The following is a 23,519-nucleotide window of genomic DNA, read 5'->3' on the forward strand; positions in this document are numbered from 1 at the left end:
ATCTTTGTAAAGCCAGACGAGAGAGAGAAAAAAATACTTCAGTCACCAATAATTGTGTGAATTGAACTAAAGTGTCTTAGACCGCTAACAATGTAACGAAACAGGTGACCCGAACTCATAGGACGCATTTTTATAGAGCGTACTTTAACTTATAACAGTTAAAACGAGATAGATTTATGTCTCTTACATACATCTTTCTCCTTTTAACTCTAAGTATCAAAACTTTTTCTAATCAAAATCACTCTATAGAACCCTGCCTTAGTTCGAGGTGAACCACTATTATACAACATGTAAGATGCTGCGCTTCGGCCGGGTTTCCTATGAAACCACGACTTTTCTAATTGTTCGTTTAAAGGTGTTATTATAAAAAGCTGTACAAGAAGTAAATGACGGGCGGCGCCCACGCGGCCTGCACCATGCTGACGCCGAGGCAGCTCGCGAGGATGTACCACAGCAGCGCTATCACCAGCGCCTGCCAGATTATGTGCATCGCTAGGAGGCTGGCAGGTAAAAGAAAAATTAAATTATTAAAAAAAAGGTGATAGCTTAGTTAGTAGTTAGGTAGAAGCGAGCTTCATTTTTCGGTAAAAGTGGAAATATTATCAAGTAGTCTGTCCTAGACGCGACGATGTCTCCATTGAACGTCTAATATGCGGCTACATTAAGGTTAGCGTCAACGACGGCATTCTTATCGCGATAATCAACGCGTTAAACTAAGTGGCCACACTTGAACGGTTAACGTCTAATGCCGATTGAATTGGGGTTGAAATCGTCTAACGTCAAACGGGAATGCCGTTGTACATTGATGGTGGCTACATCTCCGTTTAACGGGAAATGCCTTTGAACAACGCGTTGTTAGCCGTGTAGCCGGGATATTATAGTAGTTCAAGGAAGAGTAGCGGTCAACAGAGCACGTGGTCGATCGCCCCTGAGTTGGACAGACCAAATAACGGGTAAGGGTTTAATTAAATTCTTCTATTTAAAATACAGTTTCTTAGTTTGCTTGGACTGAAAAGTAAAGTTATGAGTTATGACTTATGCCAAATCGTAAAGTAAATGGGTGAAAAAGTAAAGTAACTTACACAGTCTGTTTACTTCTGGCAGCGGGCAGATTCTTCTCACTCTCCTTATTCAAATACTTCCTCACACCCAAGTGTAGATTCACGAAGTATTCTTCCCACTACAATTTAAAAAAAAACATTATTAAGAAAGCTCATTACCTAAACATAATCCAATGCCAATAACCATTTGCCATTGTCTTGTAGTTTTTGTGCAGTATTTTCAAACCCGCAATGTATAGCGTGCAAAACTCGGGTCAATGCCCTACCTACGACGCGGCATTGACCAATTTAAGTAACCGTACCTAACCAACGTAACGTTGACCTCTAGCGTCACTCAGATGTTTTATTTGCATAATACCTATTGTGAACTTTTGAAAATACCTACAGGATTTTTAAATTTTTTTTTGTCGTGGTACATTATCAGTTATTATCAGTAACTGTCTTCGTTTTGATTACACGTTGTATAATAGTCATAGGGAAATCTCACCATAATATTGGATATATTGATGTAGAAGGTTTCAGAGTCGGTTTTGTTCAGTTTCTCTGCTAGTTCCCGCGTGTTCTCGTTGTAGAACCTCCACTCCGTGAATATGAAGGTCTCTAACCGGCTCAGGGAGTTCCATACGTTTTTGTGCAGGCGGAACAGGCTGAAACAAGTGATTTTCTCTATTGAAATGCATCATGAAACAAATTTAAAAAAATGTGGGTGATACGAAGTCCACATGTGGGTGATACAAAGTCCAAGTGTGGGTGATACGAAGTCCAAGTGTGGGTACTTACATGGGTTTACCGCCAGTGACCCTTAGCAGCATGTCTAACAAAATGGCAGGGAAGAAGTGGACAAATATGGCCGACACGCGGAACAGCCATAGAGATGATACGAAGTCCAAGTGTGGATACCTGTAGGGCATAAATTTTTTTTATTTATCTTTCTTTAGATCTATTAAAACAGCCTAAATTTTTGACATGTTTTATAGAATACGTACGGTCGGTCTCAGAATTCGAATTATTGCATCAAAAACTTGTCGCACTTATGACCTTTTTTTTCTATAAACACGCCACACACACCTAATGCATGTGCATAACCGTGCCACGTAAACATGATCATTAAGGTGCTACACGACTTATGGCCTTTGACTGTACATGTATGTAATTCGATTTAATCGGACGCCGTATTTTATTTTATTCGTATTTGATGATATTGATTATCATTCTCAAAATAGAATAGACTTTTTCATACCAATAAACCTTACAAATGCTCCAATAATTTATCACTGGTTCAGAACGCCCTTCCTACCGAGAAAAACCAGCAAGAAACTCGGCAACTCCTACTCATTACTCACCAAACAGCACTCTTCAGAGGGTAGTTGTGCAACATATTGTTGACCACTTGCTCTAACATCGACCAACGGAAGGGCTTTTGCGTTGACGAAGAACAGTGGTACACCGTTAGACCGGATCTGAAACAAACGAATCTATTTTTACTGGCTCCTTGAATCTATGAATGGATGAATTAATATGAAAATTCTTTTATTGCACACCACAAAAAATTGTACAGAAAAAATAAAACAAAAAATATCAAAAAAATAAAACCGACTTCAATAACCACAAACGCTAAAAAGTAAAAGAAAATTTAAATTAATAACTGAATATATTATGTACATACAAGAGTTAATGTGATTCTATAATAACATTTTTTGGAGTCAGTGCCAATTAGCCCCACAAACCGTTGTTTTGTGACTCCAGTCATTTCATTTCATTTATTTGCATAGATTGAGGAGTATAATTTGTATAATTTAGATGTTATGCTTATGGGTAAGTACGGTAATTACAATCTTTCAGTTTTTTTTTGTTTTTTTTTATTTCACAATTTTTATTGGCCCACTGTATTAAAATATGCCATGCCTTGTTAAAAACTTACTGTTTACTAAGCAATAGCTTTAATAACACTGATCGCGAGGAATTTACTCTTATCCATTGAGGAGTTCTGTTCTCCATCTCCGAAGGTATTCATCAGATCTTCACCAAATTTATATGGGACCACCTGGAAAGTATATCCTTTCGAACAAAAAAAAAATCCAAATCGGTTGAGGTGTCTTTGAATAATCGGGGAACATACATTAAAAAAAAAATCTATACTTAGGTTATCAAATATTTTAAGAATACCCACTTTTCCGTGGCAGCGTTCCAACCAGCGACCAGTAACTGGTTGACGACCACGTCCACGGGTATGTAGTCCGCGATGTTGTCCTTAGCGAGCGGCAAGCGACGGACCACGCCTGGAACCAAAACCTATAGTTTATCATCATCATCGTCATCAACCCATCACTAGCGCACTAGTAAGAACAGCTGGTCGATACCGAGAAACCTGCGGCAATCATTATTACAATCGCAATTGTTGTGATTGGCTGAATTTATGGTATTCCTGTTGCAACAATGCATTGTAGCCAATAGTGAGCGAGCGTCAACCAATCAGGATTGCGATTGTGTACTTGTAGCTGTCACAACCGCAATCGAGCAGCTGGTCTCTCAGAATGAGAAGGGTTTAAAGTCACCACCATGCTGGTTCAGCACACTGAACTAAATTGAATTGAATTGAACTGAACTGAATTGGGAGACTTCATATACCTTTTGAGAACTCTCAGGCGTGCAGGTTTCTTTCACAGCTAAAGCAAGTGCTATTCACACTCTTAGACCTGACAATTTAATTTGTACACAATAGTACCTTTAGCAGCTCCCATCAAGAATCCTTGAGGTCCAACTTTGGAACAAGTCCAGCCCGGTACGGGTTCTTTCCACGACGCTACGACTGAAACCAAATATCCTATGTAAATAATCATATCATAGTGCACCATAAACAATCAACATTTATTTTGAGAACAAACCTAAAGCAAAACTTTGGTTGATTAGTGAATATATTGATATATAGAAATTGCTCTAAGCAATAAGGCTGCCTTTGCACACAATTGTTTTTTCTGTTTTCTTCTTTCTGTGTTGTGTTCGTTTACATGTGTTTTTGTGTGCAATAAAAACTTCTATCTATCTATCTATATTTTCAGTATTAATAATATTATTAGTATTATTGGAGAAACTTTTTTGGCATTTTTAGGCAGCTTAAAATACATAACTCTGAAAAGTTGGAGGTGAGTACCCGGTGGGATCAATTCCTGACCTCCCTATCAATCCATTCAATTACAACTGTAATGCAATTACATATAACATAATGACTACTTACTCATAGTAGGTCTGACGATGGTGCAAGGGAACAAATCGGCGCAATTCTTCACTTCATGCTCTGCAAGGTGCTTGGTGAATGTGTATGTGTTGGGATGAGTCTTTAGGAGCCTGGAAAAAGAATAACATCGCTAGCTAATTAAGTTCTCCTTTAAGAAGGTTGTCTAGTTGTAAATTTTCATACATTTTTTCTTTTTTTTTTTGTCCGTAAATATGTAGTCTAATTTTCATATTTTTTTTTAAATGTTGTAGATATAATGAAGAACTATACCTGTACGTATTAATTTTAAAGAAATATTGCCTATGTAAAAGTTACTAGGGTCTAAATATCCATATTTTTGACCTAAAACTATCTTGACTATTTTTAATTTATTAAAAACTAAACTAAAATACTAAAAACATAAAATGTACGAGCCTAGATTAAGGTGTTCTGAATGTAATGAGACCAAAATTGTCTAACAAATCTGTCGAGTAGTTTTTGCGTGAAGGAGTAACAAACATACACACACATACATACAAACTTTCGCCTTTATAATATTAGTGTGATGGCAGTGTTCTTCTCAGTTGAAATACATAGTAGTTAGTACTTACGTCCTCTCAATATCGTTCAGAGCCTGGTCAGTCAGTTTTTGCGCCATGTTGATGACGCTCTCCACCTCCGCCGGCGCTTCGTATACCTTCTCGTGAGCCTCGGTCAAATATGAGTTCACATAGGCTGAAGACACGTGGACCATAACCTGTCGAGTGGATTGTAATAACCTGAGAATGTATATTGAACTAGATGATGCCCGCGACTTGGTCCGCGTGGATTTAGGTTTTTAAAATCCCATGGGAACTCTTTGATTTTAAAATCCTGGAAAATCAAAGAGTAGCTACCTCTGTACTAAATCTATACTAATATTATAAAGAGGAAATCTTTGTATTATAAAGAGGAAACCTTTGTATTTTTGTATGTTTGTATTGAATAGGCTCAAAAACTACTGGACTGATTTCAAAATTTCTTTTACCATTACTTAGAGGGATTCTTCCGAATCCGTATAGGCTATATTTTATCCCGGAAAATAGAAAAAATAAATGTCCACCCGTGCAAAGCAGGGGCGGGTCGCTAGTTTTATATAAATTGGTTAAACCGATGGACTTTTAAGAATACCATGGGAACTCTTTAATTTTCCAGGATAAATAGTAGCCTATTTCAATTTCGAGAACGCAAGCTACCACTGTACCAAATTTCATATATAAATTGGTTAAACAGATGGGCTTTTAAGAATCCTGTGGGAAGTCTTTGATTTTCGGGGATAAAAAGTAGCCTATGTCCATCCCTGGATTGTAAGCTGTCTTTGTACCAAATTTCATCAAAATTGGTTGAACTGTTGTGCCGTGAAAGCTAGCAGACAGACACACTTTCACATTTATAATATTAGTATGGATATGGATATTTGAACAACAATTTTTAGATGTTGCTTCTCAACTTATGTAGAATCTCTTATATTTTCTGGAATAAGAACTAGCTTAAACTATTTCCATGATGCAAGCTATGCAACCCTCATCCATGATGTGACTTGGTTAAGTGGATTGCACATTTTTAATACAACTATAATAATGGATGTTAAAATTTAACTCACCTTCAAATCTTTAATCTGTTTACATAACTCCATAACCCGTCTTGTACCCAAAACATTAATTTTCACAGTAGGCCTCAGGTTCTCCTCAAAGTCCAAAGTGGCTGCAGAATGTATCACCACATTGACATTGTCTACCAAAACCTGTCTGTCTTCAGCACTCAAGCCAAGGTCTTCAGATCCTACATCACCAGATATCGGTATCAGCTTCTTGAAGATGTCTTTTGATTGGGTTTCTAGAAGCTTTTCGAAGACCTGGAAAACATAATGAATACCTATTTCAAATTCTAAATAAACATATTTACAGGCATAGCTGAGTTTCTGTGGTACTTGAGAGATGGGGAGTGATGACATAACGCAAGAGCTCAGTGATTTGTTAACTTCTGACAAAATGGTCATCCTCCCACTAGCACAGGACCCTACTCAGTTATGTACTATGCCTATTGTAATAATCTAGATTTTTTTTTAATTATCTAGAAATACTCTGTTTTAAGTAAGAACTAATTAATTCTATCAAAATAAAAAATAAAACTTATTTCATGTAAGACAGCTAGTATCTAAATAAATAAATAAAAGTTTATTTAGCTCAATTACAGAATCACAAAAAAAAAAACAGGAATAAAAATAAAGATACAATTAAACTTAAATATTAATTAACTTACCGAAATATTTATTATTATCTCTGCTTCATCTGTGACTCTACCTCCAGTTTGGAAAGCAGATTATAGAAAGCACTTTTTTTTCGAAAAATATTGTAGGAAGGATTAAAATAGAGTTATTGTAGGTCATTAAATCAGACCCCGGGGACTGGTTAAAGAAACCAGTCCCCGAGTCGGGAGGCGCACTATTGTGTTCCTAGTGTGCCTCAGACGGTGGGTAGGGACTATATTGGTCCCCCGAGGAGAGTCCTTAGTAGGCGCCGCTGGCCAGGTTGCGCGAACGTGTTTGGCCCCGTAACCTGACCATCAGGCGATGCGTGGAACGCCGTGGTTTTAGTCGGTAAAAGTCCGACATAACCTCCGTGCCTCCCCGGGCGCGGTGGTATCCATGAGGATTTCCCCACGATAAAAAAAAAAAAAAAAAAAAGGGTCATTAAATCATTGTGTAGGCCACTGACCTTATTGACCCATTGACAATTAGGTCAATGACATACTTTTAAAAGGTAAATAAATTCTTACGGGATTGCTTGGGAACTCTTCAAGCCTGTCGGAAATCTGTTTCCCTTTCTTGGGTCTCATCAGCAAGTACAAGTTCCCCACATCCGGTATACTTCGCAGGATCTTCTCGATAAGGCACAACCCCACGAATCCTGTGCCACCGGTTATGAAGAAGTTTTTATTAGCGTAGAACGCACGTACTTGCGATTGTTCCGTCATTTTGATATATCCTGTAATAAAATGAAGAGAACTATAGGGAAAAGCTCATCAATATTGCCTCAAATTAGGAAAAATTTTAGGTTATGACTTTGCTTTGACTTTTGAGTTGACAAAGCTTTTTTTTTTTTTAAATCTGGCTTTACTCTGATTTGCCAATGTCAAGTTTGTGATATTTTCAAGTTATTGAATTTATACAAGTATGGACTCCGTCTGCGCCGGCGCCCGCCGACATACGCGCGGCGCCTTTTTGAAGCGCTTCCCAGTCAGTTCCACCACCAAAAAAACACCAACTAACCCAAAAACCAGCCACTCTTAACAAAAAAAAAAACACTCCAAACAAGCACAGCACGCGCGCCAGCAAACGCCATCACAGACGAAGTCCCGACAAAGCTTGACATCTGTCAAAATCGCAAGTAGTGTTGCCACAAACGAACCTCAAATTACCCTAAAAATTGCCTCAATCGGCAGGTAACACGACGGTGCATGGTGAACCGCGAGAGTAGATATCAATGAATAAAGACCTAACTATAACATATTATTTATCTAGCGAATTATCGTTTATTATTGATGATGGTAATAAAACATAGCATAAGGATACCAAGTGCCAGATGTTTCAGAGTTCAACTTCTTTACCAGTATGAGGTCGGGAAATGTGTGTATGCAAACACGTAAATGGAAGGGGTTAATAGACTCATACTCGATTTCTTCGCAGCGTTGTACCGTAAATCTAAATTGCTTGGCAGTTAGACCAGATCAAAGTAGATTTCGGAAAACATGTTTCCCAAGATTAAGTTGGTACTAAAAACCCAGGCCGTTTTTCTTGCGTCTTACAAAGCAGAGTATGAAAGGACTTCTTAACTTTACAGAAACTCTGGTCAACATACAATAGATAGTTACCTTCGTTTAGATAATATTTAATTTTTAATAACTAGCTTGTTTTATTTTCCTCTAAGTACCAACCTACCTGCATCCTAAATTCTAAAGGTGCCCACGCACTCGAACTGATCTGCAGCTGAACTGCGCGTCGCGGCAGCGCCACGCGGTACGCGCGTCGCGGCTGGAGAGAATATCGTGCGGGGCGCTGACGCGACGCGCAGTTCAGCTGCAGTCACTTAGTTTTATGTTTAAAGGTACCCAACCTTTAAACATAAAACTAAGTACCAACAGCTAAATGTTACTGCATTGTAAGTGGATTACACTTACAAACTATAGGTACCCTTTGAATTATTGTTTATAACGCTAGGTCAAGGTTATAGACATAGTTAACAAGTTATTAAACAGGTACCTACGTTTTTATAGCACTAGAAAAATACTTAATAACAAAGATGGCGCAATTTGAATGCAATAGGTGAGAATTTAATTATCCATTAATTGTTTGTTAGGTATCTTTTGATCATAATAAATACAACCGAAACTAAAATGATAGTAAAAATACTCTTCGGAAATTTTACAATACGTCCGTATTAGGGTTCCGTACGGAGGATAAAAACGGAGCCCTGTTAATGTAACTCTCTGTCTGTCTGTCCATCCGTTCGTCTGTCCGGTCCGCGTGTCACATGTCAGCTCGTAAACAAAATGAGTTACAACTTACAAACCTAGAATTCTAGTATTTGGTGTAAGCCGTTAACCCAAACCCAAACATTGAATTAGAAATTCAATTATATTTTTAGGGGGCTCCCATACATGATAAAGGAACCGGATTTTCAACGAATGACCTTTGTTGTAACCTCTTAGACGACTTTCCCAACATTATGTTTCAGATTTCTCACTTAGATAATGGACTCGGTCCATTTCGGACGTGAGCTCATCCAAATTAGGAGTTTATGTACACACAAACAAACAGTTTTGTCTTCACTGTACACTGTACCTAAGAGGACAGAAATATGTATTTTTCATTCAATAAATCAATTTAAATAATTATATACATTTGTGTATGGGTTTGAGGAAAGCCGCATGCTTGACACTTTTCCATAATGTTCTCAAAGATATTATGTGAAGCTAATACCAATCTGCACTTGATCAGCGTCATCAGCGTGGTGGAGCGGTATAGCCGAACCTACGTCGTACTGAGAGGAGACTCGTGCTTAGTAGTAAGCGGATGTTGATGGGTTTTTAGGGTTCCGTACCTCAAAAGGAAAAACCGAACCCTTATAGGATCACTTTGTTGTCTGTCTGTCTGTCTGTCCATCGTTTATATCAAGAAACCTATAGGGTACTTCCCGTAGACCTAGAATCATGAAATTTGGCAGGTAGATAGGTCTTATAGCACAAATACTGGAATAAATCTGAAAAGCGCGAATTTATGGTCACATCATTTAAAAAAAAATGTTTCAATTTTCAAAGTAAGATAACTATACCAAGTGGGGTATCATATGAAAAGGCTTTACCTGTACATTTTAAAACAGATTTTTAATTATTTTTATGCATAATAGTTTTTGATTTATCGTGCAAAATGTTGGCAAAAAAACCGAGTACGGAACCCTCAGTGCGCGAGTCTGACTCGCACTTGGCCGGTTTTGTAACCGACTTCCAAAAAAGAAGGAGGTTCTCAATTCGTCTTAATCTTTTTTAAATTATAAATACCTTGATGTTTCCATTCACTTTTTTTTGGCTTACTAAAAGGGCCCCAAACTCAGTGCATGGCCTAAAACGACCCTGCAAACAAACAGTTACCGGATTGCCTTGATATAACTAAGTATGTAGTAGAATAAAAAATTATGCAAGCATGATAAATTGAGCAAATTATAATTTATTTATAAAAACTATGACTATGGATTGCAGTCATCTGAATATTTTATGGGAGGTCGTTAACCTATTCAAAGCCGTTACGCAATGCGTGGAATTCTCCCAAAACAAATAGGCTTGATTATAGTAAGTATTTTTTTATTAAAAATTTCAATTCTATCTTGAATTTGCCGAATAGGTATAATTATTTGAAAGATGATCTCGACCTTAATCTCACCTACCTGATGTCATTGATATGGAAATATTATACCTACCTACCTTTTGGATTTAAGTTTTTGTTCTAAAATGACGTTTGTAAAACAATATCGAAGACAGGTAATTTGAATTCTCGATACTCTCAAGGACGCTGAAATATAAATATCAGGGGGTTATCTGATTAAAAAAAAATCGACAATTTACTTGAACATTATTGATTTGTCTGAGTCTTTACGTACTGCATACGAATCTGAGAATGTCCAGACCATAGACCTACGATTTTTCGCTTCGCTCAAAGACTGACAAAGCGAGGGAGCGAGAGTAGTTAGATAAGACCCACTGCCGCGAGCGAAAGCGAGATAGCGAAACAAGATGCCGATAAGTCATTGTTTACGTGAGTATCGGTCCGTAAGAGTTCGGCCTGTTCCAAGTCGAGGTGATTTTTTGCATTTACTAAATAATTTTACGATTAAAACGTAAAATCTATGTCCTGCCACCATGGTGTCTTGTTCAGTGAGCGAATGTGACGTTACAAGACGTTATAATCCGCGTAAATACACGTTTCACAGGTATTTATACTAATTGTTTATAATCATTATTTCGTCATTTGTTGTTTGAAAATTAGGCAAAATAACTATTGGAAGCTTAGATGATAGGTTTCCCTTAAGACTTATCATCAAATTACATTGCTAAATGAAGAATTTTTGGATATTTTGTGTAAAATTTAAAAACGTTTGGTTACGATAGGGATTGACAAAGTGATGACGTGACAAGTATCGATAGTCGATAATCGTGTCTGCCGGTAGGTTTGATGTGATAGGCTTAAGCTGTCTGTCTGTCTGTCTGTCAAGAAACCTATAGGGTACTTTCCGTTGACCTATAATCATGAAATTTGGCAGGCAGGTAGATCTTATAGCACAAATACTGGAATAAATCTGAAAACTGTGAATTTGTGTTTACACCATTTAAAAAAAATTAAAATATGTTTCAATTTTCAAAGTAAGATAACTATACCGAGTGGGGTATCATATTATGAAAGGGCTTTACCTGTATATTCTAAAAAACAGATTTTTATTTATTTTTATGCATAATAGTTTTTGATTTATCATCGTGCAAAATGTTTGAATTAATACCTGAGTACGGAACCCTCAGTGCGCGAGTATACAGGGTTATGGGTAACCCGTACATTACTGTATTTAAGTGCTTATCGGGGAGGTCATTAGCTATGAATTGAGCGCCATATATGTATATTATTTATTTTTATTGACTTGTCACTTAGACATTATACCAGTGTTATTGTAATTAATCAAATTATATTAACTTGCACCCTTTAAAAAAATAGAGGTGGAAAACTAACAAATTCCGGTAATTTTTATGAAAATCCCAAAACACGCAGAAACATCCATACTTACGCATTTTTATTCTTGACAACGTGATATACATATAGATTATTATAAATTGCTTTTTTGTAGTAGCTGCACCAAGTCATTTCATTAATAAATAATAATTTGTTACCTAGCTTTAGCTTTGTTGCTATTTGTGTATTTGAAATGTATTTGATTTTTTAAGATTATAAGATACTGTTTACTTCACGTCGTTAAACTAACTCATTAGTGTCCTATGATTTCGCCAGTAAGACTATCGATAATACAATGCTACAGTCAAGACAACTCTATTTCACGCACACATTTACGTTTCATTTTTTGTAACACCGGTAATCTGTCATTGTTCATCTAGTACATACTAAATTTATGGTCCAGACTGATCTAGAAAACGTGGATCGAACCCGGATGTCAATTTTACACTGGGTCCTTTCACGGGGTGTTCATTGCATGTTCTTCGACCCAAAATTACTAGGATTTGGATCTGATGCAGAGTATAAGCATTCATACAGTAGTTAGGTACCTATTACCTATTAGTTAACTCGGTCTAAGAGCTACGGTACGTATTGGAAATAATATTATTGGGTTTGGAAAACGATATTTGAATCGAATGTGTAACCTCTCATACAAAAAGCACCTATCACGGCTACCTCGGATCGGGAATTCTCAGATTCGGGTCGGAATGAAATGCTTTCCTAACTAGAGCGGTAAATCTACTTGACAGTTCAAAAGCACTTTGTATTGTAAAATTTATTTGAATAAAAGCCTTTCTAATCTATTCAGTTTTTGTTGAGCTAAGAATTGCATAATTGTAATTTTGTAAATTAAAGTTTTGAATAGAACTAGGAATTAAAGCACTTAGATTTGCTTGAATACTAGGTAGAAACCGATGTTTTAATTTGGACCAAACCGCTGGACATTCCTGAGCATTGCTTAAACAGGCTGATCGCAATCTTCTCGCTGTTAGACACCGCTATTATTATGCATACTCAATAGGTATTCACTCAATTACGTAATAATGACGTCCGTCCTGTTACACATAAATATAATAGCTATTATAAATCCAAAAGTATCACTGTCTATCTGTCTATCTGTCTGTCACCTTTTACGGCCCATCAGCTTAACTAAAACCTATAGAAACAGCTTGCATCCTGGAAAATCAAAGAGTTCCCGTGGTGTTTAAAAAACCTAAACCCACGTGGACCAAGTCGCAAGCATTATGTAGTACTAAGTTAAAATATACTATTTAGTCGCCTATACAAAAGGAGAAGCGAGTAGGTAAGTTTTTATCATACAAGAATACACCTAGGTACTTACTATGTATAACTTAACCACTTTCTTTGCCACAAGTAATTTAGCTAAAATGAACAGGCAAAGTCGTAATTATCTGCTAGTCTCCAACTTAGCCTAGAATATTTTTTAATAGTGCTAACTTCTTATTTGATTATATAAATTTATTAAAATTGCAAATTGAAAACCGGTTTGATTACAAATAAAGTCACTAATGTTCACCGTGTTTGTTTTAAATCAAAAGCAGTTTATATGCCGCAGAGAAATGCTATAAACCGTGATTTTGTCATATCCCCAGGGATAGGGTGAAACCTCGGGAAATGTTAAAACGAAAACTCAATTAGACCATTTCACTAAACAAATCTAGTGATATAGTAAAATACTGAGCATAGTTTAGTGATAAGTGAAACGCCTGATAATATGTATTAAGATAATATTATTATCATTCTCAATTTTATTAGTGTTCCACTGGACTAGAATCGAAATCATCCCGACCAGATAGAATTGAGTGTGTTTGTGAAGAAGAAAACGTAGCCTATGTCTGTGTCCAGGATATATAGGTAACAAATGTTGAAATCGAATAAACAACTGGACCGCGAAATTCAAATTTAATTTAGTTTTTCGCAATTTGTAAACTAATACGACAAAGTAGGCTTATGGAACTTTAATTGCGCCAATGCCTGTATCATCCTCACAGGTTTATATAAAAATCTTTACTTGAAAGGGTCCAAGTATCGACTAATTTGTGAGTTAAAGGTCGATACTAGAGCTAATTTCTTAAACTAGACCCTTTCAAGTAAAGATTTTTATATAAACCTGTGAGGATGATACTCCCATTGGTGCAATTAAAATGCCATAAGCCTACTTTGTCGTATCAAATTGCTAAAAACCAATATAAAATTGAATTTCGCGGGCAGACCCGTCTCATGCCCCTTAAAAGGTAATAGACATACAGACACACTTTCGCATTTATAATATTAAGCATGGACTATGTAAGTGATTGTGGGTAGCCTTAGTTTTGTAATCTCAAGTATTGACATAGAATCGCGATGAATGGCGCCTGCACGTAATCATTATAATAATTTATAGCTATTTTTTAGTAAAACTGCCACACTGGCCATTTATTTACTTTGACACGTCGATATTTCCCAATGTTTTCCATGTTTGCGTTAACAGAAACCTTCGCAGAAGGCCAAATAACGATATATCAAGTGTGCGTGAGAGATTTATGTACCTAAGTAAGTCACAGTATGATAGAAAATTCATATATCCTTACGTGGTCGACATCCAATAATTCGAACTGCTAAGGCCTGGGTGCACGGAACAGAAAATTTTCTGTTCCGTGCCTGGGTGCCTAGTGGGAGATTTTTAACCTATTCTAGCACAGCACCATCTAGTGACAAGAAGATGGCGCTGTTTCAATTCCATACAAAACGCAGTTAACTTTTATGCGATCGAATAGGTTAAAAATCTCGCACTAGGCACACTGGAGTGCCCTTCCAGCGATGTTCGTATTTCCTGCCACGTAGGTATTTACCTAAATAGTAGGTTTAAAGCAAGATTGAATGAGCATCTTTTTTACCCGACTACGGCAGTCAAAAGGAAGGGTTATGATTTTATTAGATTTAGATCTTGTTTGTAAGGAGAGAGGAATGATGCCTATGACATAAGTTTATAACTTATTTAAGGAACTTACTTATAGAAGTTCAACCTAATTTTGGCTATAGCATACTCAAACAATAAAGGATTTATTTATATATTTCACTTACAGGTAAGCGCGCTTCAATCTATTATAGTTCCATCATTGCTTTTCCAAGCATGATTGTAGTCGCAAGCCTACACGTAATAAAAATAAACTTAATTTTTTAAGAATTTTTTATAACATTTCACGAGTGTATTTTGACTTGGTGATATTTCCCCAGTTTTTGGGAAGATTTTTTTTTACAATAAACATTCGCCATTTTTGTGTTTTCTGCGAAGCTTGGCTGGCCGGCTGGCTCTGACGAGACGATATTATTATGTAGGTAGGTACTGTAACAGCTACCCTAACCACAACTCACGCTAGATCAAATCAATGTGTTATAGTAGCTCTGTCTGTCTATTGTCTTTAACAATCTATAATAATCCATCGCACTTCATGGTGCCTAGTGGGAGATTTTTAACCTATTCGATCGCGTAAAGTTAACTGCGTTTTGTATGGAATTGAAACGGCGCCATCTAGTGACAAGAAGATGGCGCTGTTTCAATTCCAAACATTCATACAATTCATACAAAATTCCAGCAATTCATACAAACGCAAAACATACCAAACGCTTTTACGCGATCGAATAGGTTAAAAATCTCCCACTAGCCACACATGTCGCACTTACTTAAAGTTCAAAGTAATCGCTTTCTTGCTTTATTTTTATTAGCAATTTTTGTGTTTCGGCTATACCTATTAATTATTATTTCAAACAATTAAATTTTATTGACGGAATATTTATTGTCGATCAATCATAATTATATTAGGTAATAAAAACTTATTTGACCCTTGCCCTCATTGTGGTAGGTACCTACGTCACACTAATAGCACAGCTAATAGTCCGTTGCAAAAAGTCGCGTACGGATCCGCCCGCGAAATTCAAATTTAATATGGTTTTTTGCAATTTGTAAATTAATACGAAAAAGTAGGCTTATGGCATTTTAATTTCGACAATGGCAGTATCATCTTCGCAGGATTACATAAGAATCTTTACTCGAAAGTGTTCAGTTTGAGAAATTGGTCAAAATAATGAGTTTCACATGAGTTACTCACACTACTCACAAATTAGTCGATACTATAACTAATTTCTTTAATTGGAGCCTTTCAAAACGGAACCCTTATAGGATCACATTGTTGTCTGTTCATCCGTCTGTCTGTGTGTCCGTTCGTCCGTCGTGTCTGTTAAGAAAACCTACAGGTTCCTGTCGACCTAGAATCATAAAAGGCAGGTAGGTAGGTCTTATAGCACAAGTAAAGGAATAAATCCGCAAAATCGTGAATTTATGGTTACATCACGAAAAAAATATTAAAATGTGTTATACCAAGTGGGGTATCATATGAAAGGGATTTATCTGTACGATCTATAACAGATTTTTATTTATTTTTATGCATAATGGTTTTTGATTTATCGTGCAAAATGACGACAAAATACCTGAGTACGGAACCGTCGGTGCGCGAGTCTGACTCGCACTTGGCCGGTTTTTTTATAATTATTTGCCCGCCACTATACTGAAAGATATATAATATAATGTCGTCAGATCATTTTGACGTGGTAGGCCAACTTTCACTTGAATACGAATTCACAATGTGGCGCTACCTAAATTAATTAGTAGGCAATTAGAATTGTATAAGACATGCAATAATTATGTTAGGTAATTAATATTTACCGAGCGAAACGAGATCTCCGAGTCTAGTTTGTTTGCCGTCTATCTGTTCGTCCGTCTGTTTGTCAGAGTTCTATAAAAGGAACCAAAAGCTTAATTTGCTATAATCCGGTAAACCAACGAAATATGTGTGGTGCTGCGTACCATACAGATTTCTTTGGTTTGGCGGATTATAGCAAATTAAGCTTATGGTTCCTTGTATATCATGGACTTCCGCAAAATAACGCCTGCTTCTATAATAGAGTTCTATAACTTCTGAAGAAGGTAGCTAATGTACCTATCGCGCTCATATATATTAGGTCATACTGTGGGTCAATTTTCTCCGTTTGGTGGAAAATTTATCATTTCTAAATTGTTGTCTTGTCTAGTGGGAGGCTTCGGTAGTTGCTAGAGTTACCACTCTACCGCCAAAGCCCTGTCGCCAAGCGATTTAGCGTTCCGGTACGATACTGCGTAGAAACAGAAGGGTAGGTAGAGATCACAGTCAAAGGCTAACTTGTATCGGAATTACCTATACCACAGATTTAAGAAAAAGACTCCTAAACCTTTGAGAAGATTGTGGAACACTTAGGCATGCAGGTTTCCTCGTGATATTTTCCTTCACCGTTAAAGCGAGGGACGCACATAACTCTGAAAAGTAAGAGGTCGAACCCTCGACCTATCCTAATCCTAACCACTTGGCTTTCACGGCTTATTTAAGTATAATAATAATATATTTAGTGTTAATCACGCTAATATGATAAAGGCGAAAGTTTTTGAGTAAGTATATGTGTGTGTGTATGTTTGTTACTCTTCTACGCAAAAACTACTGGACTGATTTGACTGAGAATGAAGATAGATAACAGTCTGGATTAACACATACGCTACTGTTTATCCCGGTAAATCAAAATTTCCACGGGATTTTTAAAAACTTAAATCCACGCGGACGAAGTCGCGGGAATCAGCTAGTAAAATATATTAAGTATATGCGTAGAAAACAGTAAGAAAACGAGTACTAGAAAGTACATAGGCCGGTACCACCTATTATAGTTTGTGCCAAGAGAAATCAAGTTTCCTCGCTGTGGTTGTTCCATATAAGTATTTTATGTTTAGTGGTTTATTCTTTTTGTTTACTAAATGATACCCGCGACTTCGCGTGCGTAAGTTTCGTTTTTGTGGGGTTCCGTAGGTACCCGTCCGTCCATCCGTCTGTATGTATCTCAGCGGGTTTTATCTCATGAACCATACTTATGTACTACCTAGCTATAATAGGTAGATAATTGAAATTACATAGAGTGTGTAAGTGTTTCTTTTGCCACTATAACAACAAATTCTTACTAAAAAAACCAAGATGGCAAATTTCAAAGTGGCCGCCAGACAAACTAAAAAATTATATATTCAAAAATACATAGTGTTACTTAAATATCTTGTACCTATCAAGTTATGGGACCCTTCGTTTGCGAGTCGGACTTTCTTGAATGGTTTTTTTTAAAAATCCCATGGAAACTCTGAATTTCCGGGATAAAGGAAGCCAATACTGTCTCCCAAGCTATCCCCGTGCCGAATAGATGATGCCCGCGATTCGTCGGCGTTTTAAGTTTTTTAGGTCCCGTGGGAACTCTTTGATTTTCCAGGACAAAAAACGCAATAAAATATCCTTCCTCGGGATGCAAGTTATCTCTCTACCTGTCAAAATCGGTTGAAGAGATGGGCCGTCAAACGCTAGCAGACAGACAAATAGCTGTTTATGCTATACAAGACGATTGAGCAAATGGTTTAGATAGGTTTATAATTTAAAATCCACCTAATAAGATTTTTCAATATTTGTATTGACTTATCTACTTATTGAAAGCATTATTTGGTATTTGAATAAAATTGTCTAGATTTAGAAAACATAAATAGATAAGTATCCAATTTATTGCGGCTCATAAAATATTAATATCTACAGTCATAGCTTTACATAACATTAATATAAAATTCTATATCTTCTATATATTTATGTTTATTCTTTTGACATCGATTCGATTATGAAACGAGGTAGATAAAATCTTATATCGCTATACTTAAAACAACATAGCTTTTAAATGGTCTTTGCTATAAAAAAATGGTTGTTTTTCAACAATATTGTGCACTAGCCGATGCCCGCGACTTCGCCCGCGTGGATTTAGCTTTTTCGAAATCCCGTGGGAACTCTCTGATTTTCCGGGATAAAAAGTAGCCTATGTGCTAATCCAGGATATTATCTATCTTGATTCCAAATTTCAGCCAAATCCGTCCAGTAGTTTTTGCGTGAAGGAGTAACAAACATACACACACACACACACACACACACACACACACACACACACACACACACACATACAAACTTTCGCCTTTATAATATTAGTGTGATAGTAAAAATATTGTGCATAGTAAAAATATATAATACAGGTTTCAATTAATTAAAACGTAATTAAGATATTATTTCAAACTCTATTTCATATTGCATACAAATATGAGATGAGCTCAACGATAAATGATCGGTGGGTTTTTTGTTCTGAAAGCTATTGCTGAGTCATGAAATATTATGTCAATGCCAGGTAGTAGGTATGTATCGTTTTAGATAATTTAATATATAGTCATATATGTGTATATATTTATACTTCTCTTCTAAGATACGCTGCCGTTACGCGTTCTATTTGTTTCACTCTTTATGCAATTTGTCTCTTGAGGTCTAGATGCATTATGTAGATTGCGCTCATGCTAGGGTTGTCAGTCTGACATTTTTAGCTTTTTAATAACTAAAGCAAGATTCCAGTATCACCAAACAATACCTACATACAAGCCCGGCTGAGATCTGTTTTTGTGAAAAGGTCAGTCATACGACCCCATATACATATTCGACTAGGTAGGTACTTATTTTGCACGTACTTCGTTCGGAAGTCTTTGATTTTCTGGAATAAAAAGTAAGTCTAGGTGTTAATCCAGGATGTTATCTATCTTCATTCCCAGCCAAATCCGTCTAGTAGTTTTTGCGTAAAGGAGTAACAAACATACACACATACACACAAACGTTCCCCTTTATAATATTAGTGTGATTAGTGTGATAGTGTGATGCTGATGTTATAGCACCGATTCCGGCTTTTGGACTTTAGGATCTGACAACCCTCATCACGACTTCTCAAAGTTTCGTATTGCGGTGAATTAACACAACTATAAGTACCATCTATATAATGTAGCTTTCGAAAGTCAACGGGTTTGCTGACTCCTTTACTACAAAAGCGCGTAATTGTATATAATAGCATACGGCCCATTAGGGTTATTTCACAATAATTGAGTGTTGCAATTAAAAAACTGTTAATTCGGTTGTAAAAAATATTATGATGCAAGTTGGTAGAAGCAGACTCGTTTCATCATTATATTAGTTTACTAGCTTATGCCCGCGACTTCGTTCGCGACGACTACACAAATTTCAAACCCCTATTCTGTCTCCATGAGGGTTGAATGAGAAAAGCATATTATATAAGTATATAATATATTACTATCGAAGATTATGTAAATGATAAAAGAGCGTGGATTTGACCTGCATTTTTTAAACTGGACTCTTTCAAGTAAAGATTTTTATATAAACCTGTGAGGATGATACTGCCATTGACGCAATTAAAATGCCATAAGCCTACTTTATCGTATTAGTTTACGAATTGCAAAAAAAAAACAAATTTTTGAATTTCGCGGGCAGTGTTTTGAGGTTTGATAGCAAGTCGCTGATTTGACTAGTAGTTAGGACCTAATCTCTATTGCCTCCTCTATCGTGTAGGTACCTATTATACTTACGACTAGGTGTAAGCAGGTAATAATTGAAATTATTTATGATTCATGATAATTACTATGAACATGCCGTAGAAGAACAGAGAACTGCCTACATAGGACGGAGGACTTATTGCATCAAAAGGTGCGACGATTGACGTAGGCGTAGACTGTATGTAGACTTTATAGATAGATTACCTTCCTACAATGTGTGTTACCCCCCGTCCACACACTGCTCTACTCGCGCAATTAATTGCGTCGCCGTACTTGGTCTTTGCAACGCGATGGACGTCGAAACTGTGGCAGCGTGCGCGCTTTTGCATACTTAGGGTCAAATCACACTGAAATGGAATGGAAGCGAATTTCTAAAATGTTACATAGCATATTGACTTCTATCTCCACACTATTTAAAGCATCAATTTCTACTGAGAAAGAAAATTCCCGCGAAGTCGCGGGAATTCCCGCGCATTCCGGCGAATTTTACATTTGGGCGAGAAATTTGTGTTTTACGTGGTGGAGATAGAAGCCAATATTGCTGTATAATATTTTAGAAATTCGCTTCCGTTCCGCGGCGGTGTAAGTTGAGCCTTACCGACCTTACTGACTAAATAGGGAGCGATGGGCATGAACGAGGAACACGCGAGTAACGCGGCCACACTACGTCTCTGCCTCCGTTCCTCGCTCCTGCCCATGCCACACGGGCAGTGTGTGGACCACGGACCATAGACTTACAATTTTTTTGCTATGGTGTGGACGGGGGGGTCAAATGATCAATTCTAATGGACGCGCTTCATGCTTGTGACAAACCACAAACAACAAGCACCGGCAAGCGTGTGGACGGGTGTTAGCGTATGCTTGCCAATGCTTGTCGTTCGATCCAATTGGCTTCAAGCCAAACACTGTCACTTATAAAAAGTACCTACCTACTCTGTTGTTTGCCGATGCTTGCTGTAGGTATGTTGTCTACCACAAGCATGAAGTGGCACCATAAGATTCACAAGGACATGCTAGAAAATTATTTACTTTTTCACGTTTTTACATAGGTGCCTAATTATTTTATTTTAGCGTGTACCAGTTATACCTACCTAAATTATCACAGGTAGTAAATAACTGAAATTTGGTTAGTAACTAGATAAAAGTCCTATAAGTTTATTATTTATTATCTTATTTTTCCTTGTTCAGATGCTAAAATATACCTACCTACACGTCCTTACTAAACAAGCCCAAACTGTTGGGTTAGAGACTTGAACTTATGAGAGTAGGCAAAAAGTAGGTACCTTTAATTATATGACGTAAACAATTAAACACCTACTTGTATTCATGGCATATGTTTGCAAATTGAATCGTTAAAAAGAGCAACCGCCGAGTTGCTTGCTGGTTCTTTTCGGTGCGAAAGGCATTTCGAACCATTGGTAGCTAGATGCATTTGACGATTCAAATATATCTTCTTGTAAAAGTTTATTTATAAAAACTATTTCTATTCTATTCTATTCTTAACTGTAGAATCTACAAAGTTGGCCAACATATTCATATTAAAAAATGCTTGATTTGTTTTTTTTATTATAAAGTTTGACCCCAGCATCTAATCTATTCGAAACAATGGAGCATTAGCCGGTCTCGGCAACAAAAAAATAATAGTCATGCCACTTATGGGAAAATACCTCAACATAATAACATCAATAACGTCAAGAGTAAGGCCGGCCTTAGACGGGCAGCTCAAGCAGTTAGCCAGTAACCAACTGCTTGACATTGCCTGCTGCTGACTGCCCGGAGCAGTCGCCGCTGCTCGAGTGCTCTGTGGTAGGTACCCATTATGTAAATAGAAGACTGTAATTGCAGATTGAAGCAGTCAATTGATTTATATTAGATTTATAATTGATTAATTAGAAAATTTCCTTGAAAATGGCTTACAGCAACGCCAAATCGCATACAGAGTCAGAAGTTACAAATGCCTACCTAGTAGGTAGGTAGTTTACCGAATTCGTATAAGTACACTAATGTCTAATATTTAAAAATCCAGACCGCTTCAAGCTGCCCGTGTAACTCCGGCCTTAGGTAGGTAGGTATTAGGTGCGAATAATAATAATCAATTCAATTCCAAGTTCTAACCACCAGCGATGCAAACAAGAATCTTGTTTACTTATTATTTCCCAGATTAGAGCAAAAACTCATTACCTTCATCATCATTACCGTGGACAACCGGCTCACTACTGAACACGGGGGAACCTTTCAGAATAAGAAGAGTTTCGCAAATCTACCAAGCTGACCAAGTGCGGATTGGCAGACTTCACAAATCTTGGAGATCAAGGCATGCCTTTTCGCGATGTTTTCCTTCACAGTTAAAAGCAAGTGATATTTAAATTGCTTAAAACGCACATAATTACAAACGTTTTAACCACTTACCGCTTGTGTTATGAATAAAAAGAAACTTAAACAATAATATCATAACTATTGCTAATAACAGCTATTATTGTGTACAGATCTAGTACAGAAGTAACTGTTTACGAATTTCTTGTACAATCCATCCCAGTTCTTAGTCAAATCATTAATAATCCTCCATCACAGGACTAAAAAATAAGATTTATATACGATATAATTTAAGTTTTTTACTTACCTTTGAAAGATTATCACTCGAATTCGTGTTAGAGGAAATCCACGTTACGCTAAGGTACTGTATACACGTTCGCGACTCGGGTGCACGCGAGCTCAACTGAAGTTGAAACTGTTTAAATTGTTTACGATTTAAACTATGGTGGTTTGAAGTGAATGGACTTTAGCAAATTACCGTTGCCTGCGATTTCGTCCGCTTGGATTTCGCTGTCTTAAAAATCTCGTGGAAATTCTTTGATTTCCTTGGATAAGAAAGTATCCTATGCCCGTTCTCCAGAATGCAAGCAAAGGATGCATAAGCAATCCCTGGTTCAACGGTTGAGGCGTGTAGTGTTAAATGGTAAGTAGATAACATTCAAGGAACAAAAAAATCGGTCAAGTGCGAGTCGGATTTACACGCGAAGAGTTCCATACCATCGTAAAAGAAATAATACTTTTTATTTATTTTTGTGGCAGCCATTTGAATTTTTTATTAGTTTTTGTTATAGTGGCAATACACATTCTGTGAAAATCGTAACTCTACCTATTACGTTCACGAGATATAATCTGCTGAATAGATAGACTAATGGACGGGCGGACAGATAGGGTGCCAATTGGCACCGTTCGGGTACGGAACCTTAAAAACTGATAAAACTATATTAAAACCACCCGTTCGCCCTCCCACTGTTAAATATGTAGAAAAGTCAGCTCAAGATTCCGTAGATGTAGGTAGACTTCTAAGAAGACATTTATAAGCAAGTGATTAAATTATGAAAAACTTTAAATGCAAGTAGGGTAAAGTGTCCAATGTCCATACTCCAGGATATCTGCTGTCAATTTCTTGTCTTTGAAAATGAT

The 23,519-nt window shown here is 36.9% G+C and overlaps 1 protein-coding gene across 1 annotated transcript; it reads right to left on the reverse strand.

Moving 5' to 3' along the window:
• Positions 1-308: 308 nt before the first annotated feature.
• Positions 309-22,782, reverse strand: LOC123870650 (putative fatty acyl-CoA reductase CG8306). Its single transcript, XM_045913995.1, has 12 exons — positions 22,687-22,782; positions 7,093-7,301; positions 5,918-6,169; positions 4,887-5,032; positions 4,297-4,406; positions 3,787-3,870; positions 3,232-3,340; positions 2,405-2,521; positions 1,842-1,961; positions 1,549-1,708; positions 1,083-1,180; positions 309-500 (listed from the first exon to the last, which is right to left on the reverse strand). Exons 2-12 carry the CDS (start codon positions 7,288-7,290, stop codon positions 362-364), a joined length of 1,533 nt encoding a protein of 510 aa, XP_045769951.1. The 5' UTR covers positions 7,291-7,301; positions 22,687-22,782; the 3' UTR covers positions 309-361.
• Between the last annotated feature and the right edge of the window lie 737 nt (positions 22,783-23,519).

The sequence above is a fragment of the Maniola jurtina genome, chromosome 13 (genome assembly GCF_905333055.1).
Source record: "Maniola jurtina chromosome 13, ilManJurt1.1, whole genome shotgun sequence".
In the NCBI taxonomy this organism is placed as follows: domain Eukaryota; kingdom Metazoa; phylum Arthropoda; class Insecta; order Lepidoptera; family Nymphalidae; genus Maniola; species Maniola jurtina.

What these genes read in the sequence shown, in the direction of transcription:
- LOC123870650 (XM_045913995.1), bottom strand. Translation starts at nt 7,290, where the DNA reads ATGACGGAACAATCGCAAGTACGTGCGTTCTACGCTAATAAAAACTTC. An exon ending in AACAGATTAAAGATTTGAAG is followed by an intron (nt 5,033 to 5,917) that starts GTGAGTTAAATT and finishes TCCACTCGACAG; the next exon opens with GTTATGGTCCACGTGTCTTC. An exon ending in TCAATATATCCAATATTATG is followed by an intron (nt 1,181 to 1,548) that starts GTGAGATTTCCC and finishes TTTAAATTGTAG; the next exon opens with TGGGAAGAATACTTCGTGAA.